Genomic DNA, 19,742 nt, shown 5'->3' with positions numbered 1-19,742 from the left:
GGATTTTTGTTGGCTTAATCACTAGAGAATCCCCTGTGATGCCTGATGTGTTAGAGGCATGCCATTGGAGAGATGTTTCTTAAATGACTGAATGCATCCAGATGAAATGGCACAGGAAGGATGCTGAGACTTAGGGCTCGCACTTCTAGCTATACCTGCAATCCCATCATGACCTAGGGCTCTCACTCATCTGTGGTAGATTCTATGCACTGAAGACTGCTCTTGCTGACAGCTGCATTCCCAGCACTGAACCCAGCTCACCACAGCAGGCTCTGGGTAATCCCCTTCCGAGGGCAAAGTCTCCCAGCTCCAAATCTAAGTTCACACCATCCCCATCTACAGGTGTCACAAACAGTTCTATCTTCCCAAGACAGTAAAAGAATTCTAGGAACACCAAGTCTCTGGTGATAATGAAATTTATCTGTTTAACTATGGACTAGTCTCCCTCACCCAAGGGTACACCCCACCGCAGCGGGACTTTGCTCTGATCCTCAGCACCGGCAAGGAAGGCCGATCACAGTAGGCACCCCATAAATACCTGTGGAATGAATAGCCAACACCTGGCTGGGTGGGACTGATAAATGTCCATGCCCTTCAGCACCTCCACAACGCTAAACCCAGCAGGTTCTCCGAAAACTCTCAAACAGTGCAAGGGGAAAGACCAAGTTGCCGAGCCGTGCAATCAAAGCAGTCAAGAATTCCGGGACCTCCCGTTCCCACATCAGTCTTCTTAGCTCTTAGCTAAGACAAGTGCGGTTCATTACCCCAGCTTCACACACGGCCCTAGTGCCAGCTCACTGGCAAGAGTCCCTTTACACCAGAAATTCCAAAGACGGGCTTGCCTCTGATAAGACGGAATCGGGTATTGGTTTAGTTATATAATGAGTACAGCCAAGTTGGTTTGCAAGTGCTGATGTCAAGGTGGCGCAGGCCAGCTGTGGCCCATTAGAAAGAGGCAGGGCATGGGCTGGGAAGAAGCTGGGTTTTAGCTCCGCTACCAATGCACAGGTGGGTTAGTTAGCCTCACTCGACACAACTCCCAGGGGCAAGCACACTGTACACCAGGCACTAACACGCCATGGCTGGTGTCATCTCATTCGTGGGGGGTAGGTGGGTCTTCCTCTTACTCTTGTTTCACACTGAGAAGGAACTGGTTTGAGGATGTTTACTATTTGCGAGAAGCCAGATCTGATGCAGTGATCCTGAGGATCTATGTGAAGGCCTTATCTCCTGCGGGGAAAAGTATATGTGTCAAACCAATGACTGGCTATAACCACACAAATATTTGTCCCCGTGAGTGAATCAGTTAGGTACACTGACAAGTATTTCTGTTTATTCCTCTGTAGTTGATAAGGCCCCTTGTGCTTCCTTTTCTTTCTCTCAACTCAAGAAGAAAGACTTATAGTGGCAGAAGGAATAAGACTTTGAAGTCAGACAGACTTAGGTTCAGACTCCAACTCTGTCCCTCCCTGCGTGACCTTGAGCTTGTCAACTGACATCTCTCAGCCTCGGTTTCCCCGTTTGCACAATGTCAGAAAATATATGATGTGTGACTGTGCCTAGTACACGACAGACACACTGGATCAAAAACCACTGAAGATAATCATTACTAGTGATCACCTTTGTCGTGGATACCAGTTATCTTCCTGGTTAACAGTACAAAGACAAGCCACACACTTAGGAGAAATTCCTAGACTACTCCAGGAAATGCTCCCACAGCTATAACTATCCAAGAAAAGGCATGACAGATGCGGGACCGGGAGGCTGCCCAGAGTCATGACAACCTCGCGGCCACCTGATGCCTGTGTCTTGACACGTTATCCTTCCAAGCCGGTTACCAGTCAGCCGATCCAGGGCCAGCCCCGGTGACCAATCAGACAAGTGTCAAACAAGTGTTGGTTGCTGGGTGGAAAGGAAGCCCATGTGTTGGGGGGGTGGGGAGAGGGACTGCCACCAGAACAGGCTTCTGCGAAGACACGGACGGCGACAGCAGGCAGCCGGCTGGGGCAAGCGAGCAGCTGCCGCTGGCCTGGTGTCCTGGCTGCCAGAGTGATGAATGGAGCCGGCGAAGAAAAAAGGCCAACAAAGGTGTCCCTAATCTTGATGAAGCTTCGTGTTCTCTTTTCTTTTCTTTTCTTTTTCTGGCTGACCACGGAGGGAGAACTTAAGCCTCAGCCCCTTTTCTTTGGCAGACACTTGAAACCCAAAGATCTCATTTCTTCCCAATGCAAGATGTCCTGGGTAGAAGCTCTGAGGAAGCCATTGGGGCAGGGCATGCGGCCCACCGCACTTGCCCCTGGCTCTGCCCACTGGTCCCCATCTAGCATCTTTATAGCACATCCTGTCTGTCCCATCCTGGCCACTTCCTCACCCTGCACTCCATTCTTTGGGCAAGAGGTTTTCTACTTAGGTGCTAGAGAAGAAATGGCCTGCTGCTATATCCAGTTTCTGGGTATATCCAGTTTGGGGTCCCTTTATCTCACTCTGAGACAGGGATTCGCAGCTGAGCTTGGTCCAGCTGCAAAACTGCATCAGCCAGCACCTCTCTATTCTTCTTCAATGTCTGGGGCCAGCTGGCCCTCTGTGCTGGGGAGGCATGCTGTGAGCTCTTCACAAGGACTCAACCCACTCCCCGTCCAAGTGGAAGTGCTTCCCTCAGCTAACAGCACGAACCTGGGGACAGCAATGCCACCAGAGTCATTTCTCCAAGCCGAGTGGATTCCGCTCATCCTGGTGGAATGGGGGTTGAGCTGGGAGCTGGGGAGCCTCGTTACCTAGAGCCATAGGTGACCAAAGAGACAACTCAGCATGGACCGCCTGCGCCACTGAGCTAGCACCCTCCTGAAAAACGCCACCCAACCCTGACCAGGACTTCTTCCACCCAGACACCTCGGCAACCATACTCTGGTCAGATCCGGCTTCCACCTCTCCCGGCCCTGTCTCTTCTTACACGCACCTGAGCGCCGCCAGCCAACCTGCCAGTAACTAAGGCAACCCGATTCTCTTCCTTTCAAAAGGGCAGTGTTTCTCTCACAGCTACCTGGGACCCCAGGGGATTGGAAAATCAGGTCAGTTTGGCTAAGCCCTCTCTCCAGAAGGCGGAGGGATGGGGACAGAGAGGAGCTGTCTTGGTAACTCATTCCTGGCTGCTGGGGACATTTGCTGGAGCAACTTGGAAACGGCTGTGGGCTTGGTGCACACACCCCTTTGAAGAGTCTCTGCCTCCATTTTTGTCTCCTCTTCTCTAAGAGCTCTGGCTGCTCTAGGGTTGTGCCAAACTGGCTCCCAGGCTGCCACAAGGATCTCCTTGGCTTCTCCAGCTGGGACTCCATAGCAACGTCACTTCCTGAGGTCTCCATCAGGTTTGCCATTGGTCAACATCAAGCCCAACTTGTCCAAAGGGTTCTTGGGAGCTTGACATAGTGCAGAGCTGGACCAGACTAAACCGAAGGGACGTGTAGATTCAGGAGCCAGCTGAGTCCCCATTGTTACTTAGCCTGTCTCAGTTAACGCTGCTGAAGCTGGGAAAGTAATACCACTTACCTCGCACAGTTGTAGAAAGGATTAAATGAGATCATAATTAAAATGCTTAGCACAATCAGTGGCCATGCAGTCGAGAGATGGTAGCATTGGTTACTATTCTACTCATATGTGGGTTCCCAAATCTCTTCTTAAATACTAGTATTTTTTCACCTTGTTTCCTTCTTAATAATTGACAGATGTTCCCACATATGGTATATGCTCATGGGATACATAGTTCTTAAACTCTGGTCTTGAAAAGAACAGAAAAGAGCCAGGCGTGGTGGCGCACGCTTGTAATCCCGGCGCTTGGGAGGCTGAGACAGGAGGATCGCACAGGCTTGAAGCCAGCCTCAGCTACTTAGCGAGGCTCTCAGCAACTTAGTGAGATGCTGTTTCTAAATAAAGTATAAAATAGACCTGGAAGTATAGCCCAAAGGTAGCAAGCCCCTGGGTTCCACCCCCAGTACCAAACACACACACACAAAGAAAAAAGTACAGAAAAGCTGTCTAGTAACTTGCATATGGGCAGTTGTATTACAAGTCCACAGGCACTAGTGGGTCATCCACAGAAGAACCACAGAGCACAGAAGCTTCTAGTAAATTTTTTGGCTGGCTGAATACATCCACTTAAAAAAAAAACACATCAAGCTGGGGGTGGTGGCACATGCCTGTAACCCCTGCACTTGGGAGGCTAAGACAGGAAAATCACAGGTTCAGGGACAGCCTCAGCAAGTAGTGAGACTCTCAATAACCTAATGAGACCCTAGCTTATTTGTTTACAAATAAGAAAATCAGTCTGGAAGTGTAGCTTGGAGGTAGAATGCCTCTAGGCTCAATTCTCAGTAACACACACACACACACACACACACACACACACACACACACAAAAAAAATCATATCAACCAGGTATGGTGGCATATGCCAGGCATCCCAATACTTGGGAGGCAGAGACAAGAGGATCACAGGTTAGAGACCAGACTCAGCAACTAATGAGATACTCAGCAGCCTAGAGACATGTTTCAAAATAAAAACAGAAGCTGGGTGTGACAGCACACACCTGTGATCCCAGTACTTGGGGGTGCTGAGATAAGAGGATCACAGGTTTGAGGACAGCCTCAACATTGTAGCAAGGCTTTCAGCAATGTAGCAAGACCTTGTTTCAAAAAATAAAAAGGACTGTTGGTATAACTCAAAGAGAGAATGCTCCTGGCTCAATCCCCAATACTAAACACACAAAAATTTTTTAAAGGGGACTAGGGGTGTAGCTCAGAGTTAGAATGTTCCTGGATTCAACCCCTAGTATCCCCCAAAGAAAATCAGAATGTAAGTTGGTAGAAAGTGACATTAGTCTGACAGTCACCCTAAATCCATTTTCCTTGATTCTATGAAAAACACTCACTTCTGATCACTGGAACTCTCACTTATCTGACAGACAGCACATTCTTACGACACAACACACAAATGACTGCCACACCATGACTGAAACTTGCCAATCCATACAACTAAAAAATTATTAAGAATAACTCAGCCTGAAGTATAAAACACACCTGAATTATTGCCACGCAGGAAGAGAGCCTGGATCTGATTTTTAGGAAAAAGTTTACATACGACAAAGAGGAAAGGAGACCTTTACAAGACTCAAGGCTGGTATTTACTGCCTATATGACCTTGGGCATGTTACTTAGCCCTGAGTCTGTTTCATCAGTGAGATGAGAGGTCTGGGTTACATAACCAGGAAGGCCCACTCCAGCTACAAAAAGAGGTGGAGACTCAGCTTCCAACTGCCTGGGGTATTTGGCAGGTACTTTCTCTAGTAAAAGTTAAAAGAACTAACAAGGCCAGGCATGTGGTGCCCAGCTATAATCCCAGACAGGATTATTGAGACAGGAAGATCCCAGGTTCAAGGCCGGTCTCAGCAATTTAGCGAGACCCTGTGTCCAATTTAAAAATAAAAAGGGCCGGGCATGATGGTGCATGCTTGTAATCCCAGCATTGTAATCCCAGCATTGTAATCCCAGCATTCGGGAGGCTGAGACCTGAGGATCGTGGTTCATGGACAGCTTCAGCTACTTAGTGAGGCCCTCTGCAACTCAGTGAGACCCTGTTTCAAAATAAAGAATAAAAATTTGGGCAGGGGGTGTAGCTTGGAGGTCAAATGGCTCTGGGTTTCATCCCCAGACTTATAAATTAATTAATTAATTAATTAGAATACAAATAAAAAGGGCTGAGGGTATAGCTCAGAGGTAGAATGACCCTAGGTTCAATGCTGAGTATCAAAAATAAAATAAATTAAGAAAGAATTGACATGTGCCAGGCCCTGTGCTATTTGCCTACCTGCTTTAGCTTATTTATTTATTTATTTATTTATTATTGATTTTGGTGGCACTGGGGTTCCTGGAAACCCTTCTACCTCCGGGCTACACTCCCAGACCTATTTTATACTTTTTTTTGGAAACCGGGTCTCTTAAGCTAGCATGGCTGGCTTCGAACCTGTGCAATCCTCCTGTCTCTGCCTCCCAACCGCGGGGATTACAAGCGTGCACCACCACGCCCGGCACTACTTTAGCTTATTCAATGCTGATAGCTGCCCTTGATGGTTTATGGGCACCTCCTCATACTATAGTACAAGACAAAACTCAGGTTCAGAGAGAACATGGCTGTTCAGGTCACTCAGGGAGCAAGTAGCTGACCCAAAGTGCCAGGCTCCAAAAGCTCTTTCTTTCTTTTCTTTCTTTCTTTCTTTCTTTCTTTCTTTCTTTCTTTCTTTCTTTCTTTCTTTTGACTTTCTTTCTTTCTTCCTTTCTTCCTTCCTTTTTTCTTTCTTCTTTCTTTGCAGTACTGGGGATGGAACCCAGGGGTATTCTACCTCCGAGTGTCAACCCCAGCCCTATTTTTTTATTCTTTATATTGAAACAGGGTCTCCCTGAGTTGCAAAGGGTCTCACTAAGTAGTAGCTGAGGCTGTCCTCAAACGGCAATCCTCCTGCCTCAACCTCCCAAATGCTGGGATCACAAGCGTGCACCACCACGCCCGGCAGCTCACCCTCTTTCTATTACCCATCCTTGCCGTCTGATTGACCATGGGCCAGCCAGGATAGTTACAGGTGAAATCATTTCTGTTCCAGTTCCATTTCCCAAGGCCATTTCCTGAAGCAATGGAGCAAAGAGTTGGCAACTTGTTTGGCAGGAAGCTGAACGGTCAGTGGTTAGAAGCGAGGGTTCTAGAGTCAGACGCCAGTTTCGCAGTAGGGCTGGATATAATTCAGTGATAGAGAGATGGCCTAGCATGTGTGAGGCCCTGGGATCCACCCCTAGCATCTCAATTTTTTTTTTTTTTTTTTGGTGGTACTGGGATTCCTAGAAACCCATCTACCTCTGGTCTACACTCCCAGACCTATTTTTTAATTTTTGAAAACAGGGTCTCTTAAGCCAGGAAGCTGACTTCAAACCTGCATGATCCTCCTGTCTCCGCCTCCCAAGTGCGGGGATTACAAGCGTGCACCACCACGCCCGGCGTCAGCATCTCAATTAAAAAAAAAATTTTTTTTAAGTAATTTCGCCAAATCTAGTCCCCTTGAGCCTTAGCTAAGTCAAGTAGATAATTGTACCTAATTCCTTTTTTAGAATGATTTAGAAAAATAACCCATTTAAAGTTCTCAGTAGACTGCCTGAGGATAGTAAATGTTCAATTATTATCTGTTCTCCACCTAAACAGGGGGGCAGAGAAAGGGTGAGAAGCGCTTTTCAAGTTTATCTGTAGCAGGAGTTGTGAACCTGGTCCCAGCAATTACACGCAAAAAACTTTATACCTTGGGAAGACTCCTGCACCTCTCCCAGGGTCTCCCATGGGCCTGGGATGCCAAGAAAGTTAAGATCCTTTATCTGCTATATGCCCAACCAAACTTCTTGAAGCAGGAGGGTTAGCAAAAAGTGGTCCTTGAATCAGGAGAGGAGTCGCCCAGTCCTCTGAGCACGGCCTCCGGAGCCCCCAGTACTCACTGCCCAGCCCCTGACACTGTGGTTCTGCGAAAGATCTGAATACAAAGTGGGGAATGTGCAGAAAGCAGGCTTCAGGAACCTTTTCTGGTAGGGTCAGTCCCAACGATCCATTCTTCCCCAGAAAACAATCAGTATTATTTGTTTTTGCATACCATGAAGTTAAATACATGCGGAATGCTGGCCTTTGGCTGGCAGCTCCCAGAAGCACCCGAGTTTGGCTGCAAATAGAACTGGACTCTAAGAGGCTGTTCAAGCCTGAAATACAGCACCTGATTCTCTAAGGACCTACCACCTTCCCAGACTGGCCTTGACTCAAGCAGAGCTGCTGGAGCCTTTAGCCCAGTGGGCAGGGCCCCGAGCTGCCCACTGGACCCTCTCCGGTTGTTGGGACAACCATCCTCAGGAATTTCGGCCTCCCAGCCTTCCCTGGGTGAGAAGGGGAGAGAGTTGGCAAGGCCAGCTACTTGGCTGTGCTTCCAACCCCCTGGTGAAAGGGGAAGCTGAAAACTGGATTCCCTACCCCCAGAAGCGCTGTGCCCGGCAGCACACAAAACAGCTCAGCCCCAGAGGGAGGAATGTGCCAAGACATTCTTTAGGGTTGGTAACCGGAGACGCTATTTTGTCCTTGGTGGCAAAGAAATCACTTTTCCAACTGAAGGACCATTTGACTTGCTTCTTTTAAATTCAGGGGAATGGGCGGGCATCTCCATAGTGCAGGAAAGGGAAAAACCCAAGGTGCAATGACACACACACAGACACACACACACACACACACACACACACACACACACACACAGAGTATCTTAAGGAGTGGAATTTTGTAAATGTGATATTTGTTTGTTTGTTTGTTTGTTTTATAGCATTAACCTGCTGCAAAGATGTAACTACCTTGGGAGAATTTATCTCCCCACACTACCAACACAGAGAGGCTCAGCTCTTTTGAGCTTTGTTATATTGCTTCCTTCCTTCCTCCTAACCCATCTTCATCTCCCTGATAGAGGCAGGTGGAGTAACAAGTGGCGGAGGGTCTGACAGCCTGACTGAGAGCTGCCAGGCTCTTGCATGCCAATGTCTTCTCTCACCCCTGCAGCCCTGGAACCCCAGATAACTCAACTATCCCCCTGTGGCCACACAGACAGGACTGCAAGGCAGAACTCTCTAACAAGAGCCTACAGGAGATTCCAGAGAACCACTGCGTATGTCCTCTGCCCAGCTCTACTCCAAACTTTCAAAGCTCACCCACAACAGTGACCCCCCCGCCCAGGCTGACCCCAAGCTCAGGGGTCCCACACCAGCCCAGTTCAGGTAGGATGATTGGAAGGTACAAAGATGAAGCCTTAAAAATCAACGACTAGCCAGGCGTGGTGGCGCACGCTTGTAATCCCCGCACTTGGGAGGCTGAGACAGGAGGATCGCACAGGTTTGAAGCCAGCCTCAGCTACTTAGTGAGGCTCTCAGCAACTTAGTGTGATCCTGTTTCCAAATAAAATATAAAAATGGGTCTGGGAGTATAGCCCAGAGGTAGAAAGCCTCTGGGTTCCACCCCCAGTACCACCAAAAAAAAAAAAAAAAAAATCAACGAGTAGGCTAAGAAAGGAGGACCACAGGTTTGCGGCCAGCCTCAGCAACTTAGTGAGGCCCTCTGCAACTCAGTGAGACCTTATTTCAGAAGTAAAAAAGTAAAATAAAAATAGGGCTGCAGGGGAGGAATGGGGGGGAGTATAGTTCAGGGGAAGAATGTCCCTGGGTTCAGTCCCTAGTACCACAAAACAACAAAAACAAAAACACCAATGAATAGGGGTAGGAGTGTAGATCAGACCAGAATACTTCCCCAGCACATATGAGGGCCTGGGTTCAATCTCCAGCACTGGAGAATCAGAGAAACAAACCTTAGTATATAAGGTGAAGGTAAGCAACACCACTCAGGTCCATATGTCTTTGCCTTCTCTCTCTCTCTGCTTGCCAGTCTGCCTAAAAACAAAGGCTGTGCAGGCCGAGCACGGGCCTTCTGCAAGCCATGGCATCTAGCCAACAGAACGACCCATAAGTTTTTTTTCCTGTTTACTCTCTATTTATAGTCAAAGATGGTATATGTTTCCCCTTTGTAAAAGTGGTACAAAAAAATTTTTTTAATTGAATTGGTCTCCAGTCAAGTGTTAAGTAATATCTCACAAGTACATACCCCAAAGTCATGAAGGTGGTCCATGAGACAATAAGATTCGGGAAACTGTGTTCTAAGGAGTCAGTCCTTCAGGGAAGCTACACCTTTGCCCTCTTCCCAGGGTGAAGAATTCCTGTTCACTAAAGCTTCCCATGACTACTATTCTCATGAATGCAGGATGGTCACTGCTGGGGCGGGGGTTAGGTACAGTCCTCAACCTCCAACATGATGTTAAATTGCAAACAGTTCACGGCCTCAGTCGGCTGTAAGGACTTAAACTGGGGAAGGACATGAAAGCTGGACATGTCCATTCTAAGAAGAGGACCGGGAAGGGGCTGCCAAGTTCACTGACACAGTTCATGGAGGCCCTGGGGCAAGTGACCTGAAGGGGTGGGATAGTATGTCAGGAAGACAATTTGGAGGTTAGAACATCAGAGCTGGTCAAGAACTCTATGTGCACAGGTGGAAGGTTCAAAATACTTGCACAAACCACACCTCTGGGCTTCATATTTTCTGTTTAATAATGGGCCTGGTAGCCGGGCGTGGTTGTCCACGCTTGTAATCCCAGCATTTGGGAGGTTAAGATAGAAGGATCCCGCACCCAGGTTCAGACACCAACTTCAGCTGCTTAGTGAGGCCCTCTGCAACTTAGTGAGACCCTGTTTCAAAATAAAGAATAAAAAATAGGGCTGGGAGGTGTAGCTCAGAGGAACAATGCACCTGGGTTCAATCCCCAGTACTGCAAAAATTAAATAAAAATAAAAATAAATATGGGCCTGGTGTTGGTGGCACACACACGCCTGCAATCCCAGTACATGGGAGGCTGAGACAGGAGGATTTCAGGTTCAAAGACAGCCTCAGCAACCTAGTGAGGCTCTTAGCAACTTAGTGAGACTCTGTTACCAAATAAAACAAGAGGTGTAGCTCAGAGGTAGAATGCTCCTGGTTTCAATCCCAACACAATCAATCAATAGACCTGAGGGTATAGCCCAGAGGTAGAAAGCCACTGGGTTCAATTCTCAGTACCACGAAAATTATTTGTTTAGAAAGAGAGTTAAACCAGGCGGCGTGGTGGCACATGCTTATAATCACTGTACTTGGGAGGCTGAGACAGGAGGATTGCAGGTTCATAGCCAGCCTCAATTTACTGAGACCTTCCACAACTTAGTGAGACCCTCTTTCAAAATAAAAATAAAATAGAGCTGGAGGTGTACCTCAGAGGTAAAATCTCCCTGGTTCCATCCCCAGTAACACACACACACACACACACACACACACACACACACACACACAGTGTTAAAAGGATGATCTCTTACAATCCTTCCCCACGATTCCATTGGCAGACACTCAAACATCACAATGTTCTCTTTCAGAGTATCTATATGTTTTGTACAGGGGATTGAACCCAGGGGCATTCTACCTCTAAGACCCCTACCCACAGACCCCCTTTTTTTGTTGTTTTGAAACCGGGTCTCACTACGTTGCTGAGGCTGGCCTCAAATCTGTGATCCTTCTGTCTTAGCCTCGCAAATACTGTGATTACAGTGTGGGCCACCATGCCGGCTTCCAGATTATATTAACGAGATACTGAGTGCAGTTCTGAGCATAGAGCAGGCACGAAATGAATGAATGAAAAGACGAGCCCAACAAAACTACAGACCATTCAACTCTCATTTTCCTTCTGCTCCTTTTCCTTGCTTCTTTTTTTTTATTTCCATCTTCCTCCACACCCCATCTTGGACTGCTGAGATCTTTCCAACCCCGATCCAAATCCCACAAAATAAAGATTCCCAAAAAGTCACCGCTATTGCTTCTCCGGGACCTGACCCCCAAGGTCACAGACCAGGAGAAAAGTCCACATTCCTGAGACACTTTGACCACAAAGCGTATCAACCAAGGACAACTAAGTGGTCTGGACTGGGCAGGTGGTACACTGTGAAGGTGTTTAAAGAGAAGTAGTGTCAAGAGTCCAAACCGGAAAAAAGTCTAGATAGAGCCTTCAGACTCCACCTGCTTCAGAAAAATCTGGTGCTTACAGCGGGTCAGGTTCCCACCAAGGTCAGGACGCACTGGTGCAGGGCTAAGGAGCCTCGGGCCCCGCGGGAAGAAAGGGAGGAGAAGGAGGCGAGGGGCAGGGCTTCACAGGAGGCCTCTCACCTCCATCTGCATCCTAACAGCTTCCAAGTTGCTGCGAGATTCCTGGAGAACCAGTCTCCCGCACCTGCCCTCCCCCCGCTCGCTCCTCTGCTTCCCACCACCGCAGCCCCTGACTGGCTCGGGCGCTCTTCCTGAGCCGAGGCACCTGTCAAGATGCACTCCCAGAACTAGCTCCCTTCCCCAGCAGCCCCCACGCTGAACCCCGGGTCCCTACCACCCCTCCGAGCTAGATCCCATCCCCCAGCCTCCGGGGAAGACCCAGCCTCTCCGGGCTAGGTGGCGGCCCCCACCCCCGCCCGACTTTCCCCCAGAGGGAGAGGGCGGGGCGAGAGCTTAAGGTCAAAACTCCCGGCAGGTGCCGGCTGGGCCCAAGTCCTCCACCTGGGGATGGCGGTGGGGGCCCCGGGGCCAGCTCAGCGGCCGTCCCTCCTCCCAGCCACCCCCGGGGGCAGAAGTAGCGCTCAGGAGGGGCGAGGATCGGTGCAAACTGCAGAAAACCACGGGGGACAGGCAGAGTCGGTGGCCCCAAGGACAGGTGGGGACCCAGGCGGGCGGGGGCACCCATCCTACCTGTCCCGCGGGTCGATCCAGCTGGTGGTGCGGTTCGTGTGGTCTATGTAGTAGACCTTGCCGTCGAAGTCGCGAGCCTCCTCCCAGCCCTCCGGCAGGGGCAACTCCGGCCGGGGCATCTTTCCGAGCGCGGCCCGCGCTGCCCCATGCAGCTCGCGGCCGCCGCGGGGCTCAGCGGCTCCGGCCCGCCGCGCCGGGTCCCAGCGGCCGCAGAGGCACCATGATCGGGGGGTGGCGCCCGCGGACTGCGGGCCCTAGTGGGGGCCGGCCGGGGTGGCGCCGCTGTCCATGCGGCCCTGCGGCCCCGGCGCCGCCCGCTGCTCCCGCCGCCGCCTCTCACGCTGCCATGTGCGCCCCGGCCGCGCGGAGGCCGGGTGCGCCCAGCCTATGGGCGCCGCTGCCCTCCCTCCCCGGCGCTGGCCCCTGCTCGCCGCCGCCTTCCGCACCCCGGCTCCGGGCTCCTCTCGGCTCAGCCTCCCCGGCGCGCTCGCCCGGCAGCTCTGCCTCCGCCAGGTGCGGCCCCGGCGCTGCAGGTAACTGCGCTGCCCCGGAAACGGGAGGCGGAGCGCCGGGCGCCTGGGTTCCCGGGTCTCCTCCCCGCGCCGGGCGCCACGAGGGCGGGTCCTAGGGCCCGAGACGCGCCCCCTCGCGGGACGGTCCGAACCGCCGACGACCCCCTCCGCCAGCCCTGCAGAAGGAAAGGGAGACCGCCCCTTACCTGGGGTCCAGACCCAGACCCGACCCCAGAAAACTAGCACGAGACCCTCTGCCTCCCACAGCTCCGGGCTGTCCCCACCCCCAGGGTCCAGATTCTTAGCACAGGTGACCCCAGATCTTAGCGGCCCCTACTTTTCTGTTATGCAGAATCGGGAGTCAGGCAAGAAGTGGTTAAATAGGAACATTCTTGTAAATAAGTTTTTCAGGATCTCTGGTCCCTTCCCCCATGCATGCACCATCTGGCTCTCCTCTTATTCAATTCTCCCCACGTTGTTTCCCCGCCTGCCCCGCCCCGAAACTTGCAAATGGAGCCGGTTCTCCTTAGGGTCCCTAAAATTAGTGCTAAGGAACTGTTTCCCTGGGGGCACCTGCAGAGGGTAGCGGAAGAAGCGCTTTTAAAAGTGATAGCAGTGATATTGTTAGCTAAATTGAGTACTTACCTATGACAGGAAGGAAGGAGGGGCAAAATTCCATCTTGGAAAAGTAAACAAATTAAAACAACCATGCCAGGCACGAGGTTTGTACACCTGTTGTCTCAACTACTTCAGAAGTCGAGGCTGAGATGGGAGGATGGCATGAGCCCAGGAGCTCCGGACCAGCCCAGAGGAAATAGCAAGACTCGCTTTGAAAAATAAAAAATAAAAATAAGTTAAAAAGAGACAATTGTTTTTTGAGAAATTAAAAACACTGATTAAACATTTTTTCACAAAAGGAGCTGGGGAGGTGGCTTAGTGGCAGAGGTCTTGTCCAGTGTGCACAAGGCTCTGGCTTCCATCCCCTGTACCACAAATAATAATAAAATAAAATAAAATAAAATAATAAATAATAATGATGTCCTTAATATAAAAGAAGTCAGCATGTTTAAGGACCAGCTGGCTTTGCACATGCACATCCATGTCCCAAGGATGAGTTTTGCCATGGATTTATCATTGGAAGCTGGATGGAGGAATGAAGCCCTGTGTGTTCATCCTCCTGTCAGCTCCATGGTCTCAGAGGAGCCGCTCCCCTGGCTGAATGGCCCCAGAGTGCAGAGCAAGAGAAGGACCACTGTGGTACCATCTCCTCTTGATAGAGAAGACCCTCTGCGGTGAGCTCACCTCCAAATGCCTTCCCTAAGGCCAGGCCAAGGGGCTGTATCGGCCCTTCCTTCCCTCCTTCATTTTATAAATCCCAGGCACCAAGTCCAAGAACTCAGGACTCAGACAGATCCCTAACACCCCAAGCAGGAATTCCCCAGTCCTTCATGGGAGAATTCCCTCAGTTGCTACAATCCCTTGCTTGGGCCAACCTTTCACTCTATATAAAATCTTGGAATTTGTTTTTTTTTTTCTGGAGTGCTGAAAATCTAACCCAAGGCCTCACATATGTTAGGTAAGGACCCTGCCACTGAGTTACACCCCCTGCAAAAACCATTTTGAGGATTGAATCTACCAAGCTAGGTTTCCCAGCCCCATTTTATTTTTGTATTTGGAAAGAGTCTCACTAGGTTTCTGAGAACCTTGCGACACTGCCCAGGCTGGCTTTGAACCTGCGATCCTCCTGTCTCAGCCTCCCAAGTGCTGGGATTACAAGCATGTGCCACCACACCTGGAGAGCAAAGCAATTATCGACTAGAGCAACAGCCTAAAAGTAAAGTTGGCATGATGCCATGTGCTTCACACGTCTGGGCTCATTCTTCACAACAAACTTCCAGAGTAGGGAAATCTACACACTCTACCCATTTATGGGTTGAGGCTTCAGGATGGTGAGGGGATACAGAGAGAGTAAGATGAACGAGGCCTGACTCCAGTGACAGTGGTTAACCATTAACGTATGCTCTTTTTGAAAAATTGCTCTGGCCGGGCGTGGTGGTGCACCCTTGTAATCCCAGCGCTAGGGAGGCTGAGACAGGAGGATTGCACAGGTTCAAAGCCAGCCTCAGTTACTTAGTGAGGCTTTCAGCAACTTAGTGAGACCCTGTTTCCAAATAAAATATAAAAAAGCCTGGAGGTAGAAAGCCTCTGAGTTCCACCCCAGTACCACAAAAAAAAAAGAAAGAAAGAAAGAAAGAAAGAAAGAAAGAAAGAAAGAAAGAAAAATTGCTCTGAAAGCCAGGTGTGGAGGTGCACACCTGCAATCTCAGTACTTGGGAGACTGAAACAAGAAGATCACAGGTTCAAGACCAGCCTCAGCAACTTAGTGCGAGTCTCGGCAATCTAGAGAGACACTTTTTCAAAACAACAACACAAAAAAGGGCTGGGGGGTGTGACTCAGGTAGAATGCCTCTGGGTTTGACCTCCAATACCAATAAATAAATAATAAAATCATTCTGTAATTCCAGGACCTTCCCGTGATGAGAATCTAGAATATTGGGGGTATTGAGAAATGGTTGTCTCTACCGGTGTTGACTTCATAATTTCTTGGTTGAGAAGCCAGAGCTCTTGAAATCAGGCTGTTTAGATCCTAAACTCATTCTCTTCTCCAGACATGTGACCTTGGACAACTTGCTAAACTGAAGTCTCAGCCTTCAGCCTAAAATCAAAAAATCACAAAATAATATTCACTAGGGATGGTTGTAAGGGCAAACTGAGAGGAGAAGAGGAGGGGTATGGGGTCAGAGCAGCCCCCATCCCCAAAGCCTTGCTGGGATACATCTGCAGCACCCACCCGGCAGCTAGCACACCTCTATGAAACACACATCATGGCCTTCCCTCTCCTGAAAATGCTGGGTGGCTGCTTGTGACAACCCTCCTCGTTGTTGGCCCTGTGTGTGTGTGTGTGTGTGTGTGTGTGTGTGTGTGTGTGTCTTATTTTCCAAGGAGGTCTTCTAACTGGATATGCTGGTTGTGCAGACTTCCAAATCCAACATTCCTTTCAGCTCAAATGCCCACAGCCTGGCACTTTCCAAATGGCTTGCTCCTTTGGCCCTTTAGTCTTGGCCTGGGGAGCAGGAAGAAGATCAGAACAGGAACTGACTGCTTAAAGCCTTGGCCCTCCTTCCCCCAATCAAAGAACCCCAGGTTCTCTCCCAAAAGCTACAAGCCAGTGAGATCACCTGTCCCAAGCTCTAGCAGGTGAATCATCCCTCGCTACTGTGAAGCCGAGGGCAAGCGTGCAGGGGATTAAAGGTAAAACCGGCTTCGCCACGTGATCAGCCCAACTGAAGGTTACGCTACAGGTGACTGAGCTGGAGGAATCCCGACTAAGACTAGAGGCCCAGCCTCTCCCGGCCTTTCTCCTGAGGCTGCGCCTGGCTGCCCGTGTGCCCAGCACAGGGAGACAGGCCTGTCCACTGTTGAAGCCGAGTAGAGGTGACCAAGCCTTTCTTCATGGGCTTTCAGAGGCAGGTGGCTCTGGAGACACCGGGCTTGGAACAGCTAGTCTTGTTTTTAAAGACGATGCCCACTCAAGTCCTTTCCCTCCCTGCAGCAGTGAAGAAAGGCTGTTTTCCACACACGTGTCTTCAGAGACAGTGACTAATTTCATGAAGAGGAGGAGAAGGAGAAATTAAACGGAAAAAAAGGGGGGATGTGTTGGCAGGGGTTTCCTGCTGGCACTGTACTCTTCCGGGCAATGGTGGCTTGGAGAACCTCTGCCGATATTGCCTTCCCACCCACCGCGGTACCTACCACCTCATGCCGCCGCTCCCACACATCCCGGGGATGCACACAGTTCTGTTCCGTGGCTGAGCCAATAATGCCCCCTTGAAATTCCTAGTTGTGCCAGAGATGGCTGCTGTTGGTGGTGGGGTTTTTTTTTTTCCCCCAATCATGGGAAAGCATATCCTAAGTCAGAGCGATCAGGGTGGAAGGAGACCTTGGCTATGAAAACAACTGAGGCAGAAGAGGTGGTTTCTCATTTACCTCTGAGTCCGGAGAACTCCATTCAGTGCTGGGAAATAGGTGAATAAGTTAATAAGTTGAACATAGCCTGCTAATTTTGCAAGCAGGGCAATGGAGTTCCTGTGCCATATATGTATGTGTGTGTGTGTGTGTGTGTGTGTGTGTGTGTATATATATATATATATTTTTTTTTTGCAGTACTGGGAATGGAACCCAGAGGCATTCTACCTCCGAGCTATACTCCCTGCCCTATTTTTTATTCTTTTTTAAATTTTGAAACAGGGTCTCACTAAGTAACTGAGGCTGTCCACGAACCACGATCCTCCGGTCTCAGCTTCTCGAATGCTGAGATTACAAGCATAAGCCACCACGCCTGGCTGCCCTGCTTCTTATCAGTCCCATTTTATAGAGGAGTCAACTGAGGCTCAGAGAGGCAAAGTGACCTTCCTGCCGCTACTTAATTATAACAGAGCCCAGATTCCACTTAATAATAACAAAGCCCAGACTCCAACATGGCAGCCGCCAGTGAGTTTCACTTCTAAATTCCCAGCAAGGTCACTTCAGCATCTCGAGGAAGGAGAGATTTCGGGGCCACAGCCTGGTTGGAGGGGGCAGAGCAGCAGCCCGGAGGCCAGCCTTGAACTCCTAACTTGGCTTGCGGACCAATCTAGAGTGGGTGGAGGAGGCTGGGAAGCTAGGAGCAGATCACAGCTGATCTTTGTGGCAGGGCGGAGCTGAGGTGGGCTCTGCATTCCTGGCTGCAGGTGGCCCCACCTGTTCCTCCTCTACCACCAGCCCAGAGCTATCCACAGACCCGCCTTGGGCAGACAGCACAGGACTTAGGCCAAGCTGTCCCGTGGAAGGAGGGACATGTTCCTCCTGGAGCTGCCTGCCTCCTCTCTCTGGTTTTTTCCTTACTGAACTGGATTTCTCCTAGACCAGCTGCTATCCTGGGGCTGGCAGGACAGGTTGAGTCCATCTCATTTGCAACACCCTCATCACAGAGTCCTCTGGGGCCTGGGAGCTGTGGTGTCTTTCACCGAGTAGGAAATGAATTATGCGCTGAAGGAGGACGTGGAGATGAAATCTGTCTCAAGGGTGAGGGTGGGGGAGGAGAAAGAGCGTGCGAGCAGAGGGCGGGAGCTCCTGCAAAGCTGAGAAAGCGCCTAGCCCAGCAGCAGGAGTGAGCCCTGGTGGTGGGGAACACTGGGTGGGCGGGCAAGCGCAGTACCCAGCGGGCTGGCTGAAAGAAGCCGCTCTCTCCCGGGTATTTATAGCACTCGCATTGCCATGGTACCCGAGCGCTTAAATTAAACTCCAGCCCAACTGTTTAGAGATGCTGGGAATGGAATGCTCTTTACCTGTCCACTGTGCAGGGCCTGACGCCTCATTCTCAGAGCTTCACTTTTATTATTTTTTTTTTAATTTTTTGGTGGAACTGGGGGTGGAACCCAGAGGCTTTCTACCTCCAGGCTATACTCCCAGACCTATTTTATACTTTATTTGGAAACAGGGTCTCACTAAGTTGATGAGAGCCTCACTAAGTAGCCGAGGCTGGCTTCGAACCTGTGCGATCCTCCTGTCTCAGCCTCCCAAGCGCAGGGATTACAAGCGTGCGCCACCACACCTGGCCACTTTTATTTTTTGGTACTAGGACTTGAATTCAGGGACATTTTACCTTGAGATAAACCTCCAAGCCTTTTTTATTTTTTATTTTTTTATTTTTTGGTTTATGTATTTACTTTGAGGTACTGGGGATGGAACCCAGGGACATTCTACCTCTGAGTTACACCCCCAGCACTATTTTTTATTCTTTACTTTGAAACAGGGTCTCACTGAGTTGCAAAGGTCCTCACTAAGTAGCTAAGGCTGTCTGCAAACCGGGATCCTTCTGTCTCGGCCTCCCAAGTATGGGATTACAAGCATATGCCACCACACCTGGCTTTTTTTTCCTTTCTTTTTTGCAGTACTACGGATTGAACCCAGGGGCATTCTACCTCCAAGCTACACCTCCAGCCCTATTTTTTATTCTTTATTTTGAAACAGGGTCTCACTAAATTGCAAAGGGCCCCACTAAGTAGCTGAGGCTGGCTGTGAGCCTGAGATCCTCCTGTCTCAGCCTTCTAAGTACTAGAATTACAAGTGTGCGCTGCCACGCCCAGAAGATCTTCCCTTTAAAGATAAGTAAATGGAGAGAATTTTACAAACCACCCAGCAAGAAGGGTGTAGGACTGAGATTTAAATCCAGATAACCTGCCCCAACAAGATGTCTGGGTGGAGTAGAAAAAATACTTCGACAGGAAAAAAAAAAAAGAAAGAAACTCATAACTGATACTTGGCTCTGCACTTTGGTTGATGTGTGACTTTGGGCATGAGACTGCCTCTCTGGGCCTTAGTTTTGTTTTGTTTTGTTTTTATCTGCAAGGGGAGAACAACAATAATACCCACCTCCATGCTGACTTGGGACACCTCCATGAGACTGTTAGTCAGCCTTCTGTCACTGTGACAGATACCTGAGGAAATAGGCTAAGAGAAGGAACGGTTTATTCTGGCTTAGGTTTTCAGAGGGTTCAGTTCATGGTTTGCTGGCTTCATTGCTTTGGGCCCGAGGAGAGATACAAAGTCATGGCAGGCAGAGAGAGAGAGAGAGAGAGAGAGAGAGAGAGAGAGAGAGAGAGAGAGAGAGAGAGAGGAGGAAAGAAGAAGAAGAAGAAGAAGAAGAAGAAGAAGAAGAAGAGGAGGAGGAGGAGGAGGAGGAGGAGGAGGAGGAGGAGGAGGAGGAGGAGGGAAGGAGGA

At 49.8% G+C, this 19,742-nt stretch overlaps 1 protein-coding gene across 2 annotated transcripts in view; it reads right to left on the bottom strand.

Annotated features, from left to right (window-relative positions):
• The window catches only part of WWC1 (WW and C2 domain containing 1), a gene marked incomplete at both ends in the record, with an annotated part of 170,971 nt that extends 158,444 nt beyond the window's left edge, over positions 1–12,527 (bottom strand). For both annotated transcript variants that reach the window (XM_080698876.1, XM_080698877.1), the window contains one exon: positions 12,409–12,527. In XM_080698876.1, coding sequence (XP_080555002.1) covers positions 12,409–12,527 — 119 coding nt within the window. The remainder of the gene's footprint in view (positions 1–12,408) is intronic.
• Between the last annotated feature and the right edge of the window lie 7,215 nt (positions 12,528–19,742).

Source organism: Muscardinus avellanarius (assembly GCF_963383645.1).
Source record: "Muscardinus avellanarius genome assembly, chromosome: 7".
Taxonomy (NCBI): Eukaryota; Metazoa; Chordata; class Mammalia; order Rodentia; family Gliridae; genus Muscardinus; species Muscardinus avellanarius.
Note: the sequence above shows the minus strand (reverse complement) of the source record. Positions and strands in the feature narration are given on the sequence as shown.